This window comes from Mycteria americana, chromosome 2 (assembly GCF_035582795.1).
Source record: "Mycteria americana isolate JAX WOST 10 ecotype Jacksonville Zoo and Gardens chromosome 2, USCA_MyAme_1.0, whole genome shotgun sequence".
Taxonomy (NCBI): Eukaryota; Metazoa; Chordata; class Aves; order Ciconiiformes; family Ciconiidae; genus Mycteria; species Mycteria americana.
This window is the reverse complement of record NC_134366.1, coordinates 11,552,001-11,570,348: the sequence shown is the minus strand read 5'-3', so window position 1 is coordinate 11,570,348 and position 18,348 is coordinate 11,552,001. Positions and strand designations below refer to the sequence as shown.

General features: G+C 36.8%; 1 protein-coding gene across 5 annotated transcripts in view; it reads left to right on the top strand.

Moving 5' to 3' along the window:
• ESYT2 (extended synaptotagmin 2) overlaps nucleotides 1-18,348 on the top strand; it is a 92,436-nt gene that overhangs the window by 31,953 nt on the left and 42,135 nt on the right. For all 5 annotated transcript variants that reach the window (XM_075492399.1, XM_075492400.1, XM_075492401.1 and 2 more), the window contains exons 4-6: nucleotides 245-321; nucleotides 6,158-6,230; nucleotides 7,074-7,163. In XM_075492399.1, coding sequence (XP_075348514.1) covers nucleotides 245-321; nucleotides 6,158-6,230; nucleotides 7,074-7,163 — 240 coding nt within the window. The remainder of the gene's footprint in view (nucleotides 1-244; nucleotides 322-6,157; nucleotides 6,231-7,073; nucleotides 7,164-18,348) is intronic.

Sequence of the window (18,348 nt, the reverse complement as noted above, 5' to 3'; positions counted from 1 at the left end):
TCTAAACTCAGGGTAACTGCCAGAAGGGTTGTGGTTGAGTGGATCCTAGCAAGGCAATTTTTACATTTGAAATAACATTTTGAGCTAAACTGATAGCTTTGCTTCACACCTTTTAATAATACTTATAGTAAATTTTTAACTTCAGGCATGAATGTGTGTATATTCACCTTTATTTCAAAATTAAGAGTTAAATATGGTATAGTTCAGTAATAGGATCCAACTTTTACTTGCTTTATTGTTTCAGCCTCTGCGGATAAACGGTGTAAAAGTGTACACTGAAAATGTGGACAAAAGGCAGATCATTTTGGATCTTCAAATCAGGTAAACTTTATTATCATGTTACGATGGTGCCCATGCTTTATAATATGTGCTTTGTTTGATTCAGCAGTTATGTTTGCCTGAAAGGAGAAGAATTGCTTCATTACGCAAATGTAGTTAGTTCTAATTGTGTATGAATGGAGGAAGGAACTGCATGCTGTAAATAGCATTTATCTGAGGGAAATAGTATATCAACTCAGTATGATTGCATCATAAAAGTAATGTTGGTTAATAAAAAAATACTTTCCAAAGCTAATTCACCGTCTTTGAATTTTTTTCTAACGTATTAAAACTTTGCCATGAAGTTTAGTCTAGTGTAAAATTCGGGCTATAAGATGTTTGAGTTTTTTTACTTTTCTCAGTTACTTAGATTTTTTTTAATAATCACAGTATTAGAAAAAGAGGATGACAGCTACCGCAGTACTTGTGTTCATACCACTAACCGAAGTAAATCTATGTATTATATAATGCCAGAGTGACTGTGCTCCACTGCTTCAGGTTTCTTTGCCCTTTCATCATGACCCCTTTTATATAGGTTTATAAATAGATCTACCCAACATTTGCCAAAGTCTTTCTCAACACAATCTGCAGTTACAGACTTTTTTTAAAGTTCAGTCAGTGAACCCAGCAATGTTTTTATATTTGACCATCATAGGTATGTGTTACACTGACTACTTTTGCCTGTTTGTAGCTTGTGGAAAGGCTAGATTTGTCAGTCACTGATGATCCAGCAAAGAGCAGCCTTCTGGGTTTCTTGCTGCTTCCCTGGCAGTAACCAGGAGGGTAATCAGGCCTCTCAGCTTTTATTTTTCAGTCACTTCCAAAGTTTGAACTTGGTTATTCTTAATTTTGAATTATTTATCTAAATCTCAGCTATGTTAAATACTGTGCTGCTTTGTCAAAGCTGGGCCCCAGAGTGATAAGAGAAGATGCTGCTGCATCCTTTCCTGGGTTTCAGAGGAGGGTGAGGGCTACATCTGTGATCAGGGCCCAATCTTTATTGAATTGAATCACTTCACTTCTGTAGGAAGATGACAGCTATCTAAATTAGGGATTGGTGTTGCTGGATAAAATAGAGCAGGATTGTCTCTGGAGAGCTTGTTTCACTGGATGGATGCTGTTAGCCCAAATGGAGAAATTTCCTTCAGTTTTCTCTTTGTTGCCACTTTTATGTAGCAGCTGTGAGAGCAGCCTCACCTCTTCAGACTAAAGCCCACAGGAAAACAGACTTGTCTGACCACACAGTGCGAAGAAATTGTTTATGAGAAGCTATTTTTGAGACATTTGAGGGGCCGAGTCTCCCAACACCACTTCTTCCCTTTAAAGCAGAATTATTCCCACAGGAGGAGAGGGTAAATCTAGTGTTTCTGTTTTTTCTTTTTTTTTCTCCTGCTCATCATCATGAAGTAGATTGGGACAGATAAATGTAAAAAGGACAATAGGTATGTATCAAAATTTCAGGAATAATGTCCTATTACCTAGACCTGAAGGAAATCTTTACCAATATGTCTCATTGCATTACATTGCAACCCACTTAGAGAATTGATAACAGCTGGAGTAGAATTCAATCTAAAAGGCTGAAATAAATTCCCTGAAGTAGTTTAAATAACAATAATAGTGCCGAGTCAGCTAGGTGCCCATTTACCCCAACAGGCTATCCCTACTGCCGGTGGCATAGGCTTCCAGGAAGAAAATGGAAACAGGAGAGCTATGGGGTGACTATCATAGCTTCTAGCAATTAAGGCTTAGACAAAACCACCATCAAAGGAAGTCCCATTTCGTATTTAAGGCTTGTCCTTGGCACCTTCTCATTGGGAAAGGGCTCTTTTTTGAAGGCTTTTACTTATGCAAGTTTAAGACAGATGGCACCCCAGTATCGATTGTTACTGTTTGATTTTATTTTTTTTTTTTAATGTTCTCTAAGGGTCCATCACTGGGATTTTTTCAGTAGTAACATGAAGGAAGAATAAGAGTCTCTGTAATAAATGTTCTTGGCATGTTTAGATAAGAATTATGTACAGATACCAACCCTAAACTGTTTCTTAGGGAATCAACTTTAGTTCAGTTTTGCAAGCTTATAAAGAACAGTCTTACTGCTGGAGAAGAGTCTGTCCTTCAGAGTATTTATCCCTGTAGGTTTTAATCTTCAGTTAAATTAGTTTGTTCTAATTTTAATTTATTTTTAAGTTTAAAGTTAGGAATTTCTATAAACCTTTAATTCCCTAAATACAGTTGAGAAGGAAAAGAATCTCTCTAAGCATTCGTAAGAATAGCTGGACGAAGCCAAGCTCTGTGGGGGTGGCGGGGGGAGGGAAGGAAAGATTTTATTTATATTTTTAATTTCTTTTTAAGTACACTCATTCTTTTAATAATCTCCTTTTATCCTGCTCTTTCACCATTGTGGCTTGCTTAGCCCTTTCTACTGTCAGTTGTTTGTGATGGGGTACATGCATTTGCTTTGGACCTTCCATACAGTACATTTAAGTAGTTTCAATGTGTCTCCAAAACACTTCCTTAGTATTTTTTGCATCTTCCTTGAATTTTTTTGGTCTTTGCTTTTAAGTTTAATTGCAAAAGGAGTGTGTTTTGGTTTAGTTTTTATTGTTTCTGCAAGCATATTGAGTGTATTATGATCATTGCTTCAGAGTGTTTTTCAGAACCTTTTGAAACTGGTCCTATGCATCGCTCAGGATCCAGTTAAGACCTTCACTCTTGTAAGCAGCTTGACTAGCTAATCCACAAAGCAGTCATTGGAAAATGTATTTAAAGATTCAATTTCAGGACCACCTTTGTAAAGGGAACACTTTACCTTTCTCTTACTGTGAGCTTTATGTTAAAAAAATTGTCAAAGCTCATGTTACAATTTAAAAGTCTAGTTTCTGGTGACAAAGATGTGCGAGGGAAAAATTTTAAGTACTTGAGCAAATGAAGATAAAGTCTAAATAAATTGTTAATAAATAGAAATCTTACATTTGCTAAAGTGCATGAATGTAGTAAACACTTGGGGAAAATTAAAGGTTATGGATCAATAGAAAACAAGATAAAATCTGTCAAATTAAATGTGAACTGTAGTAAAGAAAGCCAAAAAAGATTGAGAGATTGAGGAAATACTTGTTAATAGTGTACAACTGAGTGTTTTCACCTTCTCATGACACAAAAAATAGAGGCACTATAAGAAAGTTGTAGGCTGCAGGTTTAAACACATGGAAATGTTTTTTTTTTTTTCATGTGGCATACTTGAATGGAGAAACTCGCTACCATTGTAGTGGCAGAAGACAGATGTAAAAATGGGGTCTGAAGACCTTCTAAAAAATAATGAAGATAGTCCAAAGTACAGAATCACTGATCATTGTAATCTGGGAAATATGTTTGTCCTATTCTTTGTTTGTTTGTTTTCCTTCTGGGTGTCTTCTATGGGCTAGAATGACCACATATAGTATCAAGTGCTTCTCTTCTGATTCAGTACAGCTGCTGTTATATTCTTACAAGACTGTCCTCATTAAACTATAATCTGTCTCCATGATCTGTACATTACAGGGGTCACAAATATTTCTGGGATATTATCATCTGAATGTATAGAATTTGCTTACTAAGTGAGCCTTCAAATTGTATGTTATGTTGCGGTGGAATTCTGTATGGCATCAGCTGTTAATGGATCCAGCCAAATATCTTAGGGGATAAAACCATGTTTAACTTTATGATAAGGTTAAAAGTTGTTGACTTATTACGCTCAAATGCAGTTTGTTACTATTTTTACTCCAATTTGTCATCATGTTGTTATGGATTTTCAAACAAGCATATTGCTTCGCAGTCTTAACACAAATAGTTCTGATGCTACAAAGTGCTAAGACTGAGGTTTCAGTTGCAGGTTTTAATTGACCTTGCTTCTCTGTGTCATGTTGTTATGCAATGATATATGTGTGTGTGTATTTATATATATCTACTATTTCTATATATAGTTAGATAGGTAAAAATAGAAATTACATCGTTTTAAATAGTGTGTTAAAAATTATATACCTATTTTTAAACTGCACAGTCACACTACATTCTTTCCAGGGAAAGCAATGGTCACCTTCCCTTCACATAGACCCCGGTCCTGTTGCTGTCTTCCAGTTCCCCAAACTGGTCATTGTACCAAAATGATTCTACAGAGTGTTATCTTTTGAACAGTCCAAAATAAATTCCAATGTTAGATGTTTACAAGAATGTCTTGGCACTATTGCCTATTTTTGTTTAAGGAATTGATAAGATTTGCATTTGCTTGAAATCCCATAGACAGTACCATCGCACACAGAGCACGGGAGGCTACAGATGAATAATGGATATCCTGAATGCAGCAACTCTCACCTTCTTTTTCTTTTGATAGCATTGTGGTCATCAGTTGTTGGGGGGAGGAGGCAGAGGTCCTGCTGTTCTGCTCTTACTGTGAGAGTAACTTATTTTATCTTGACTTGAACCTAAAATGGCCCCATTTTCTTCATAATTTCCCAGATGTTTCTGTAATAAGATTCCATCAGACTCCCTAAACATGTCTGAACAGTTTTTCACTGTACAGGCTAGGTCTGAGGAACCTAATGTGAGGAAGCCTGGGCTCTACTGCAGAATCTGGAACAGGATGCCCTGTAGAGAAAACAAATTCCCCCCACCCCAGCAATGCCTGGCTTTGTTTAAGCTGCCTTATCTCCTCCCCACTTTGTTCCTTTTTCCATTTTCTTTAACTGGACAGTCTGTTCAGAAAGCTCTTCAGATTTCATTTGTCCTTTCATTATAACCCGTATCTTCTTAGCCAGTCTCCTTATCCGGCCAGTCTCTCCTTAGCTGTAGCTTGATATTCAATCTGTTGTTTTTTGTTTTTATCTCTCATTCTATAGAATCATGGACCAATTCCCTTGCTAAATCAGTGTCTCAAGCTTTCTTCCTAAATCCCTTGCTGAGTCTCAGAATTAGTTTGTTTTCAGACCCAATGGGGTTCACAGCAGCACCAGTGCTTGGAAAAGATCTGCTCAGCTCTGCTGGTACATGCTTGACCTGCATGGAGCTTCAGGAAAAGCAGCTGCTAAAATCTGAGTTGTGTGCAAATAATCTCTTAGCCTTGTAGCATGGGCAAAACAGATGGGGCTTTTTTTACCATCTTCTACAAATCTATCTCTGAGATATAGGGCAGCATCTGCAAAATTTCAAGCCCTTGACCTTGCATCCCCAAAAATGGGATGCAAGAACTGTTCAGGGAAAATCCTGCATCGTTTTTAATATATTATTTTCTAATTTGCTTCCTGCCTCCTTTCTCCCTTCAGCGAGGGCTCAACTCTTTTCGGCTTAAACCTTGCTTAGTGGATCATCCAGCTCAGCATGCCCAGCTTACTAAATTTCTAAATATCACTGGTTTTGCAAGTCTCTGAATATTTCAGACAACTTTGATTTTTAGCAAAATAACCATCTCTGTCTAGTGCTTCTCATGATTATATTAGGTGAGAGTGGATTTGGGTACATGTACTATTAATGAGACCTATGTAGAGCTTTTCTGAAACAGAGTATGAATTCTGTGTCCATTATTTCCCAAAAGTAAGGCTACTTGTGTGTTTTCTCTTATGTATGCTTCTGGAGATGATAACATACCTCTGTATTAATTTGAGTGATTTTGATGACAGTGGTGATGTTTTAAAGGGGATGTAATTTTTTTAAAATTTTGACTTTGTTATATATTGTAGTGTTGTAACATGCATTTTTTGTGTATAGACTGAGATACAGAATATATTGTCATGACAGTGCAAAACAGAGCTAACAGTGTATTGCAGTTTAATCCATAAAAATGAAATGTATACTTTCTTTTTTGTTTTAGTTTTGTTGGAAACTGTGAAATTGATTTGGAGATCAAGAGATACTTCTGCAGAGCTGGTGTGAAAAGTATACAGGTGAAATCCAATTTTTTTTTTTCTTTTGATTTTGGTATCGAGTCATCACTGAATCATTATTTTCTGATGAAATAGTTTATAAGAAAGAACCAGTAATTGTGTAGTTTTGTTGCTTACTATTTTTTTCTTAGTTGCATAATATTGATCTTGCATAATAAGTTCAGTAACATGACTTAGCTGAAAGGGTAAAATTTTTCAGATGTAGAACAGTTTTTAATATATAACATTTTCTACTGGAAAAGATGGAGGTAATTTCACATCAAGCCAATGTTCATGTGATGTGTAGGTTCGTAAAGGGAACATGGAGCTTAAAATGTTATTTTATTTAATATTTCAGTGTTAGATGCAATTATGAGTTTAGATGCAATTATTATTATTAGTCTTGCCTTCTGATATTATTTCTCAAATTTCCTTAACTTTCTGATAACAGATCTCTCTCTCTAACGAGGAAATGTAGTATGCTTTTTTTGTGTTCGTGTGTCTTGACATACCTATAAGCATTTACCTCCTTTTGTTCTAGTATTTGTGGATGCCATTATATTGGTTTGTGCCACATCTGCTTACATTGAGCTGTATAAATAATCTACTTCATATTTTTAGCAAAATTACCACTAATATGACACAGCATCATGTAGATGAATGTAATGAATTTGTAAGCCCAACTATTTAGTGCCTGTGTTAAATTTTTTGGGTTTGGATGACATGTAAAGCTATATATATAAAAAATTCTTCCATAATCAAGAATTTAATGAATTAGAAGTATGAACATTACCAATGAATAAATTATATTCAATTTTATGACTCAAGTCAATTCCATTGCCTTTTTTTCCTCCCCTTCCATAGATCCATGGCACTATGAGGGTTATCCTGGAACCATTAATTGGAGACATGCCCCTAATTGGAGCACTATCCCTTTTTTTCCTTAGGAAACCTGTAAGTACTTTTATTTCTGTTTCTACTCTTTTTAGAGTGCTGATGACAGTAGTCACAAAACGATGGAGCAAGAATTATGCAGCAAAAGGAAAGAATTTGGGAAATTGCTACCATTTGGTTGAACTTTCCCAGAAAAACAGTGGACAAATTTTATGAATACTAGAAGAAACCAAGATGAATAATAATTACCTTGGAATTATGAACTGTTTTGTCAAATCTGTCAAATTTTTCTTACAAGCCTTCTGGATAAGGGAAGATCAATAGATACCATCCAGGTTGTTTATAAAAAAAGCTTTTGTTGCTGTTTCTCATGACAGTCTGCAGGTGAACATGATCTAAGTTAAAATTCCACAAGATCTGTGCAAGATCTTTTGAAAACCATGCTAGTGTTACCACAAATTAAAATTAGAATGGGTGTATTGAAGTTACCCACTACGATGATTGAAGTTTTTATCCTAGATAGCAGGTGGGCAAGTTCCATTACATTTACCAATGACCCAAGTATGAGAATGGATGAAGCACAGAGTGAGATGGAATTGGAATTCAAAACAGTCATGACAGTGGCAGAAGTTGGAGGGGGAGAGGGTGTCACGTAATTCAACTGGAATATGTGCTAGACCAAAGTGCGCATTTGGGCAGGAATAATAGTGAAACAAAGGTAAGCCAACAAGGTCTTGCTGGTATGAAAATGATATAGCTAGACTGGCATGTCTAAACAAGAGGATAACCCACAAGATGCTTTCAGTTTTAGGCGCAGCACTTGAACTCTCCAGTTGGAGAGTGTCCAGAGTAGGGAGATGAGAATAAACTTGACCCTGGAGGACAGACCAAAAGAATGAGAATTGTTTAGTTTAGAGAAGACTGAGGAGAACACGTTCTTCAAAAATGTGAAAGGCTCTTACAGGAAGGAAACACGCAATCTATTCTGCATATTCATGGCAGATAGGATAACAAATAATCACAGCAAGGAAGATTCAAGCTGGACAAGGGGGATGAGTGAAGGCCTGAATGGTAGTGTAGTGAAGCACTGCGATAGGCTGCCTGGAGACACTGTGAATCTCTGTCGCTGATGTCTCTTAAGAACAGATTGGACCTGCATCCGTTTGGATTGACGTAAGTATAGCTCTTCCAGAACCATGCACACAGATGGGCTCTTGAGGTTGTATCCAACCTAGTGAGTCTTGTAGAAGGTGAGATCCTGGGCATTCTAACTGGCATTACCTAGAAGGGTTGACCATGACTTAATAAGAGTCAAAATAGTTCTTAGTAATTAAAAAAGGTTTTAATTTTAGGTAATATAATTATGTACAAACTGAAATTACTTTCAAGGTATTACAGCATTTGTATAGGATTCTACTGTGTTTTACCACCTTTTTTGTAGAAGTAACTGATTTCTGTATCTAAATGAAACTGATATACTTTAGAAATCTTTCTTAGGGTTCCCTGTTCTTTACTACCCAAACAACAATGAAAGTGCTTGGGGATTTTTTGGCTCAGCCAATATCAATTTGTGTCATGGAGTGTGGCACCAAAATGGTATGCATTCTTGCAAGATTCAATAATGTTGTAGTCACTCCAGACATGTTTAAATTCTCTTGAATTAAGAGAATTAAAGAGAATGATTCTTAGCTCACTGAAGAGCAAGAAAACTTCTGCATCTGAGTAATTAGAGGAAAATGAGTTTTTTCATTTTTCTTCACCTTTTAAATGAAGAAAAAGTTTTCTGAGGCCACAAACTTTTCTGAATTCTGGCCTGACACAAATTACCTGATAGTTACTTTTCCTAAGAAGCTGTGTTTTATATGTCTGTCTTGCCTTTTTGTGCTGAACTTAAATACGATCTTTTTAAAATACAGCAAGTGCAAATTTGAAACTAATACAGTTTTTGAAAGCTGGGAACCTGGGTGGTGTAGTCATAAAATTTCAGTTCAGCACTTTCCTCTACATTAAAATGATAGATATATGTAATTGAAGTTTGCCCTATGATAAGGCACTATAGATAGTGGGTTGTTGTACCTTGGAGTGATTGTTTCACTTCAAAAGCTGTAGTCTGAATCTTGCAGGTAAGATTGGCTGACAAGCACCAGTATGTCTGTTGGTAACTTGGTGCAGCATTGGTAGAAGAACAGAGGATAGGTAGCAAATGTAATTTTCAGTGTCTGAAAATGAGTAACAAATACTCTACAGTTTTAATGGAATTAAATCTTATAAAATATGACAGTAATGCTAGTCTAGGTTTTACTGCTTCCAGGAAATTTCTTTTTTTAATCTACAGATGCATCAAGAAATGTTCACAGATGTTACAAAGTCCATACAACAATCTTATTTTAGAAAAATATAAAAGAGAACATAATACACATTGCACACTTGGTGGCGAAAAATTCTTTGATGTTCTATATGTGTGTGTAAGGCAGTTTCGGCGACTGGAAGTTTGATACTGCTTTTGATAAGTATCAGTAAGAGAGCTTAATAGAAAATGTGAACATCATGGAAGTTCTTATGCTACACAGACTTCTTTAAAGAACTTAATTATTTCCATCTCGTACTTGGAAGTGTATTTTCCATTGGAAACTTTTGTTTCTTGGATATGTTCTAATTAAACAGTAAAACTTATGATGTCAAGATTTAACAGTTTCAGACTATGCTAGGTCATAAATTACAAGTATATGGGTTTAGGCACTTTGAAACAGCCTCAGATTGATCATCTTGGTTTCCTCAGCAGTCTGCAACTCTAAAAAGTTGATCTAGTTTTCACAGTTTGGGGGGGATGGGAGTGAATTCTTTACTTCAACAGCTTTTAGAAGGTATGTTGTTATTTTCTTCAATGAAATCACATTCTTGTAACACAATGCTTTTGAACGAATGTCCTATGATAAATTTTTGCTAACTTGTGGAAAAGATAGGTTTGTATGGGTGTTTATGTATGGCCTAGGAAAAACTTACCGTGTCACTTGCGTCATTTATGTGACTTGTTTCATCTGTCTAGAGAAACCATGTGTGCTTGGGTAGAGGGAATGTAGACTTAAATCTTAGTAAAACAGGCAAGAATTTGGAAATATTTTGTGGATAATTTAGTGAGGTTTTTTGTAAAAGTGAAATAGCTCATGCAAAACTGATAAAACATCATTGCTCTTATTTGGAAAGGGTTGGGAAAGTACATTGGGATGAACCAAATTTGGATTTCCACACATTTCTTTGAAGCGAGTCTAAATATTAGGAGATGTCTGCTTAAGTTTTGTCTCATTTTTACCTTCTGGCTGAGCAGTATGAGTGTAGGGCATCTGTTAATGTTCATGTTTACACTAACAAACTATGCAGGGCCATGGCAAGGATTGAACACTGCCTTATCGTAGTTTGCACTGTGTAATTGTTAGTGTACTCTCTGATATTATTTTGCTATTTAATGCTCTCCCAAACAATTTCCAGACTCAGTACAGTGCCCAGCTCACTACAGGGACCATCCAATAAACAAGTTAAATGCAAACATTCTATTTTAGAGGAGCAGGGAGAAGAGTTCAGCTGTGTGGACACAGGCTTTACGTTTTTTTTTCTACAGGAATGAGCTCTCTTTGTGTTGTAGATGTGGTTCGTGTTGTCTCTCTCAGTTCTGTTTTCTATTCCCTGAGAAAGAAACCAGTGTACAGTGCTTCTGCAGAAGCCATTCTGACACAGTTGGTGCTGGCGCCATGACCTGGTGCAGTATGTCTGGACTGCTTTCCTGGGGTACCTCCTGCAGCTACTGCTTCTTTGTGGCTTTCTAGGGGAGAGGTAGGAAAGCTGGCAGGGGATAGGGAGGGAGAGAGCAGCAGGCGGCATGCTCACAAGCGGTTCCTGATGCTTCCTCTGTTTCCCACTCCCAGCATTGTGCTCTGGTAGCATTTGTCTGAACCTTTCATTTATGGTACTCCCAAATACCTCTCCAGTCAGCTTTTAGGTCTGGTACCTGTGCCCAATCCTTTCTGTCCCTGATCCACGCTAAGTGCCATGCATTTGCTAAGTGCTTAACTCAGACAACTTGGACCTGAGATAATAAACTGAAAACACATCAAATGAAACACCTCTCATTTGTGGTCAGTAGCTTTCTGAACACGTCAGTTGGGAAAAGGCTTTATCCAGAGTAATTTTGTCTTTACTCCTACCCCCATGCCACTTTATTAGGGGTCTAGTTGACTTAGTGGGACAAAAAAGGATGGGAAGTGGACTGGAGTACGAAAATTAAAAAGTCGACCCCTCCCCAACAGTATTCAGTTACAAAAATATTAAAAGTATTTTTCACCCTCCTTTCATTTAAAAACTAAGCTAGTGGTCAAGGTCTGAGCAAACTTAAGGGTGGATTGTTCAAAAAATGTATCTTTGAATCAAGTTATTCCATAATTTTGACAGTTATACATGGATGTTTATTTTCTTCCAAGCAGACTTCTCTCCCCACTGCAGTGTGTCGTCTTGGTGTTTATTTTTCTAACTTCTGTAGAAAAATGTAAAATAATGCTTATTATAGCAATAACCAAATTCTGTCCTCTTATTAGAGAGTAAGTGGCTGCAGCCAAGGAAAGCTTTTCTTCAATATTTTTGTTAGAAGAGAAGAGGAATTAGTTGGCAGCTAGCATTAGATTTTGTTCTCATATTTTCCAGTCTAAAGTAACTGGCAACAATTCCTCTTGCTCTGTATCATCTGTTTGCTGGCCTTAATGACTATATAAGGCAACGCTGCCTAAATTAATAGTTCCGAACATACTTATTTAATGAGTTTACCAGTCTCGTATTTGTGAGTAATGCATGAAGTCTTTGATGCTGCAAGAGTTCTTACTTTGGATGAAACTTTTAAAATACTGTATTTTGTTGTTATTATTGTGAAGAAGGTACTAAATGTTTCATCAGCCTATAAAATATATCCAAAGATGTAAGAGATTTCAAGAGAGAGAAATATGTGCATTCTAATGTCTTGAAGTAGTCTTTTCATTCTCTGAGCTTCAATGCTAGAGAGAAGTTAATAAGGTGTAAATGGTCAGGATTTGTAAGGTTTTTCACATTACTTCTCATTATGTTAACATTATGTATATTTACTATATATTTGGCTTCTCTAAGTGTAGTTATCTTTTAGAACAAAATACCACATAGCTAATTATTTTGATTTTTGGTTCAGTTATAGCAGTGTATATGGCTTATAGCTGTACTGCAAATTGGTAATTTTCAAAAGCTTGTTTAGTGGCATACTTAATATTGAAGGTGTGTCCTAACCCAACCCTTTTCTCTTTAAAACAAACAAACAAACAGACAGACACATGAAACTACCAATGTTACTGTTCTAAAAAAAACAACAGCTGGGAAACAGAATGCCTTCCAGGAAAAGTGGGCAACTCTTCCAAAGCTCTCATTTTTATATTCGCACTTTAGCCCTCCACTTGCTGACTGCTCACTGCTCTCCCTCTACTCACTTTACAGATTGGGTCTGTCCTGCAGTTTTGATTTATTTAATATTGGTTTAGTTTCATTTCATATTGGCTGCCTTTGGAAAATTCAGTGCTGGATGTGATTTTCAAAATTATCAGTACTGAGGAAAATTAGACTCAAAAGGAGGGCTTGCACCAAGAATGTGCCCTAGTGAAATGGCTGGAAAAAAACATAAAGTGATTATGTAGAATGCAGAAGAATGTTGTTTTGGTTTGCATTTAGCTGATCAAAATGCCTTCATATCATAGGAGACTGCCAGTATCTTTGCTTCAAAACTTTTAAACCTCTTTTAAAAGGGGTTTGTGGAACACCTGGATAAATTCTGAAGTGTAGGTACTGCTATAATAATATTTGTGAAGAATTAGTCTTGTTGCTTATAAAGTCAAAGTGAGTTGCACTGTTACTTTGTATACTTATAATTTGCTATAACTTAAATTTTGTTAATTTTTATTTTGATAGCTTATGGAATGTTTTAAGGGTCATCACAGTTGGTGCTTGCACAATACCATATTCTTCTCTCTCTGTGCCCTCCCACTCAGTGTTATTGTCTCTCTTAAACCAGTGTTGAAACTTCTGCTCCTGAAGGAAACTGGTTAAAGGATGTAAGCTAGCAGAATATTAAACATAACAAGAAGTGACTGGTTTCCTGTCCTTCAGATGTATTTTAGCATCTTGAGCTGGCTCACTAAGGAGTCAGGAGAGTGTCAGTACTAGTGTGAGGGTGTGAACAGAAATGCAGGACTAGTAGAAGGGTAGAAAGCAGTAGAAAGTAGTAGAAAGTAGAGGGAATCGGCTTGAACTGTAGCTTTGAGTAGTTGATGCTATGGAGAATAGCAAGGTGCACTGGATTTTTGTAAGACCAACTGTGACCCTTCTTCTGGTCACTGTAACTCAAAAACTTGCCTGCTCTGTCTATTACCCCACAACTAATACATTTTATCTCTGTAGCAATTGTCTCACTTAAATCTTTAGACAGTTATCACTGAAAAACTTAATACTGTTAAACACAGTTCCTGTGCAGAGATATGCTGTGCTTCCGATAGCAATGATGAAGAATGGTGTGATTTCTACTTTCTATGGTACTGTATAGTCGAACCTTGTTTACGACGCTGAGTTTACTATATGTTTACTGGGGAAATACACTGGATAATGTTACTTATTAAATTATTATGATAATCTTACTTATTAAATTGTTACAATAATGTTAGCACTTTAGCATTGTAGTGGTAATGGGCTGCACTCTACTAGCAGACAAATTGTACTATATTTCTGCATGACCATTCACAAGTAACAGAAGAGAGCATGTTAGTCCCCTTCTTATAATAAATTTCTGAGAAGAAACACAACTTATCCCATGGAATTATATCATCATGCCCTGTAGCAGACCTTAAATTTGTCCTGCAGAAATCTTATACTTCCATAACTTGATTAGCAGGAAGTTGTTCATCAGCATTTTAAAATACTTTGTGGCTTCTCTTCTGAGAATTAGTAGTGCTTATGGCAGCCAAATCAAGCCACAAGGTTGGCAGAGTTTAGAGGCTGCCTTTGTGCTGCTATGAACTTCAGTAATGGCCCTGTATATTCTACATTCCAGTACATTCTTTTCCCTTTGTAAAGGCATCTAGGGTATTGAGAACACTAAATATGTAAAAATGCTAATCAGTTGTTAGCCTACCTTTTCTTATAGGGTGCAGGGATATATATGTTTTTTAAACTCTTTCAGTGTAACACAGATGAAATCATGAAATAATAAATTGTAAATAACATAAAATAAATTAATTTTGGTGCAGAACTGAAGGCAGTAGTCAGTCTTGTTTGCATGCCATACAGCCAGTATAATTCCATGACTGAACAGAATAGAAAAAAATCAACTGAGCTGTTACTGTGTCTGTTCAGAAGAGTAAAAGCTCAGTTACATGGTTAACTTTTAAAAATGTCTCCTACTTGTACCGTCAGTGGTGTGTTGTACCAGGAAGTTTTAAAGGATCACTGCTTGCTGGACTTGGTTTTTTTCTATTGCACATAATAAATGGAAGTGTAAGTTACATCTTTACAATATTCTGTTTCTTGCATTCTAACAAAAGGTGAATAAGCCTGTCCTATCAATTCTATCTAATTTGTATTCCTCATTTTTCCTCTTAGTTAAAATCCCAACTTCACAGGCTGTTGATCTTCACAGAGTTTTAGGAAGACTGTTCTGTTGCTGTTTGTTTAAACATATATGAACATCAGAATTATTTTTGTGTCTACTACTTATGCATCCTGACACTTGTTCTGTGTTGCATCTAACTTATTCCGGGATTTATCAAACTCATTAATGTATTAACAGATTGAAGTAGAGCTTTGTGTTTACTGTGACATCTGCATGGCTATTTCCCCAACAGTGAATTTGAATAATGTGTGTTTATTCATTTGCATTATTTTGCTTTATCAACACTAAAATATACACCTTGTACATTAGATGCTTTTGACCTTTTTCATAGTCTCTTGAAATAGAAAAAGCAGCATGGTAATTGGAAAATTCTTTTGTTTTGTTTTTCCAGTTCTCTTTACCATCACCTTTCCAGATGATTAATAAGCATCGCACATAACCAACTCTCTCCGTCTCTTACATATAAAGTATATATATGGGAACTTTCCATTTCTGTTTTCTGCAAGCTCTCTCTAGAATAAGCTTTGGAAACTTTCCACTTTTCATGATGCTTCTGCCACTGTGTTACGTAGGTGAATTCCAGTGTTCGTGGGTTTGAGGGCTTTTTTTTTTAAGCATACTTGACAGTCTCAAATACTGCGTGTAAAAGATGTAGGGAAGGAAGGAAATAGCAAACAAAGGAAAACTCAATAAGTATTTAGAAGTCATAGCTTATGCTGGGATTGCCACCATATAACATAATATACAATATGATTCTACGTGATATCCAGTCTTGGTTGAATGTTTGATAAATTCCAAAATTACATTATCCTGTGATGAGACCTTAAGTCAGCCAGGGTTTTGAGGTACCCCAAAACACATTTAATCACTGGGTTTTCTTAAAATGCAAAATAGATAGGTTAGGTTTTAAAACAGATCTCAGCTCTAATATTTGAATCAAAGTCAACTAGTAAAGTTTGAAACCTAGTTTTGATTATTTTTCCATATGGGGTCCTTGCCCCCTTGGAGGAAAGGCTAGGAGAAGGTGTTACATCAGTGCCCTTGCTGCATCACTGCTCACACTATCTCCCCCTCACTCTAAACACTTCTCTGCTCAGTAGGTTCAGCTGCTCTTGCAAGAGATGTAATTTCTGGCTCTTAACTAGATGGTGCCCTGATTGGACATCCAGTAGCCCAGTATGGAGCAACTAGCAGCCTTTCTTACCTTCATCTCCCCTGCTGTGGACAGCTTCACTGTGACCTGAGCATATAAGTAGTCCTTTGTGTGTGTTAGTAGTTCCAGACTTTATTTAACTGTGTGTCCAGACTCCTGTGTCTGCCTCACGAGATCACAGCTCTCTGGCTACCTTTACCACTAGCTCAGGGCCTAAACCAGTAAGCCTGTGAGCATGAGCTTTGGACCAAATCTGGATTTAAATGTAGACATTTAGTGGAATAGCAGGTGCAATAACAGAGTCACTGTACCCTCTGAGTACAAAGACGTCTAATCAGTTTTTAGCTGTTAACAATGTTGGACAATCACTGGTTCAGCACATAATGATTTTATGTTCCTTTCCCTTTCCTCTAACTTACATAACAAAACATTTACAGGAGTAAGAAGGATTTGTGTCTTGGTATGAGTACACTTTAGCATGTGTTGCATTAGTTCTCAGTACAGAGCCTTGATAAGACAAAAATATCTTGGTTTTCAGGGAGGAAGCATAATTTGTTTTCACTGCTCTGAGCAGAGGAAGAACCAAAAGAGCTTTGAGTAACATAACACACATACGGATTCATCAGAAAGTGTAATTGGTGTCTGAAATCTTGCTCTAGACCAGTGAGCTGGCTGTTAACAGTCTCTGCAAGGCATATCACCTCTCTTGGTTGCAATGTGTTGTGGAAAGACACCACATCGTTTCTGGCTCCTGGCAGAGTTTCACTCAGGAACAAATCCTGAACACAGTCTTTCCAGTGCCCTGTTAGTTCTGCTGCAGAGAACCAGCTGGCGTTCCCTGAATTTAGCTAAACTAAGAGAATTATGCATTGCTCAAAGTGGTGACAGAGAAGGAAATGATATTGTTGAGCTATTTCGGAGATTTTTAGGCCAAAATTTTTTTTAAGTATGGAATTTTTTATATTCAGTGCTCAAAAAAATGATTCATCAACTGGCAGTGTTTTGCTTGCTCCCTTTTTCTCCATAGGGCTCTTCAGTTTGATAGGGTGGTGGCATTGCTTTAACTTACTGTCAGAACCACAAGTTCGGGGGTCATTTTCCTCTCCAGCAAGCCATGATATGATAATGTAGAAATGTAGAATGAAAATCCTTGTTATTTGACTGGACTGTGGCTGGAAGGGCTCCCTCTTGTCTATCAAGCAATGGGTAGATTTGACTACTTCTCTACTATGAGTTTGTCTGCTGTCAGCGCTATTTCCATTCTACTGCAAGTATAAGCTTTTTTGCCTGAACTTGGTGTTGCTTTTTGGAAAACTCTTCTTTTCTTACGTTACAAAAGGTGTATCTTATGCTGAAGTCTGATGAAGTTTGGAAGCCAAAAGTGCAGACTGGAAACAACCTTATTGAGAGGAATGTGGGAGGTGGGGGGGAAGAACACCACTCCCCCACCCCCACCCCACCCCCCCCCCAAAAAAAAAAAGAAAAAAGAAAAAAGCATCTGTCACTAATACACATATACTAAGATTAGAGAGTGTGTGTTACTGCAGTGATACCAGTGTGCCTCATTACTGCTGGGCTCTTCCGGTAGAACTGGAAAGGAACCTCTGTGGTGGGCAAATGCAGCAAATCCTGTCTGCAAGGAGAACTTACCTTCAAAGCCCGAGTAGTTAAGGCTTGATTTATGCCAGGAGTTCGAAGGCTCGTATTCCTTCCAAAATGTTTCATGGCTTAAGATTTATTTGCAAAGCTCTTCTAATAATCCTATAAAGTGCTTAGCCTTAGTAACGTTTTTTAATTTCTTAGCTCCAACTTTGAATGGAGAAGTATTTGTCTTTAACATTTCTGAAACTGACCTCTGTCTTTGTAATTATTCCTGTACAATAAGTGGATGAATAGAAGTTTCTGATATTGTATGTACTGATTGCATTTCTTGTCTAAATGGCCACTCTTAGTGGCACTATTTTTTTCAGTTTCTTTGTGTAATTATTTTTTACATGCTCTATGGTCTAAGGACTGATGACAGAATGAAGTGGCAACATTGTTTTTGAGAAGGGTTGTGTAATAGTCAAAGTATTGATAGTAAGATTGTACCATAGGCACTGTATTTGTTTCATATGCTGTGTTGCGACCTTTTGAAATGCTTTTTGGTCACATAAATTGAAAATCTTTCAGTTCTCTGTAGTATCTCATAGGTTGTTCTTTGTTTTGTTTTGGGTTGTGGCAGTTAACACAGAAACCGCTATGATAGATGTTTCAGTCTGGTGTAGGAGATGTTTCTCAATGCTGAATTTCAACATGCATTATGTTGCTCAATTCATTTAATTCACTTAGGTCTATTTAGGAGAAGGCACAGGACTTTGCCATGTTAACTGCTGTATGCAATATACTAAAAAAGTATGAAAAACTCAAAAGGAAATGCAAATATTTTC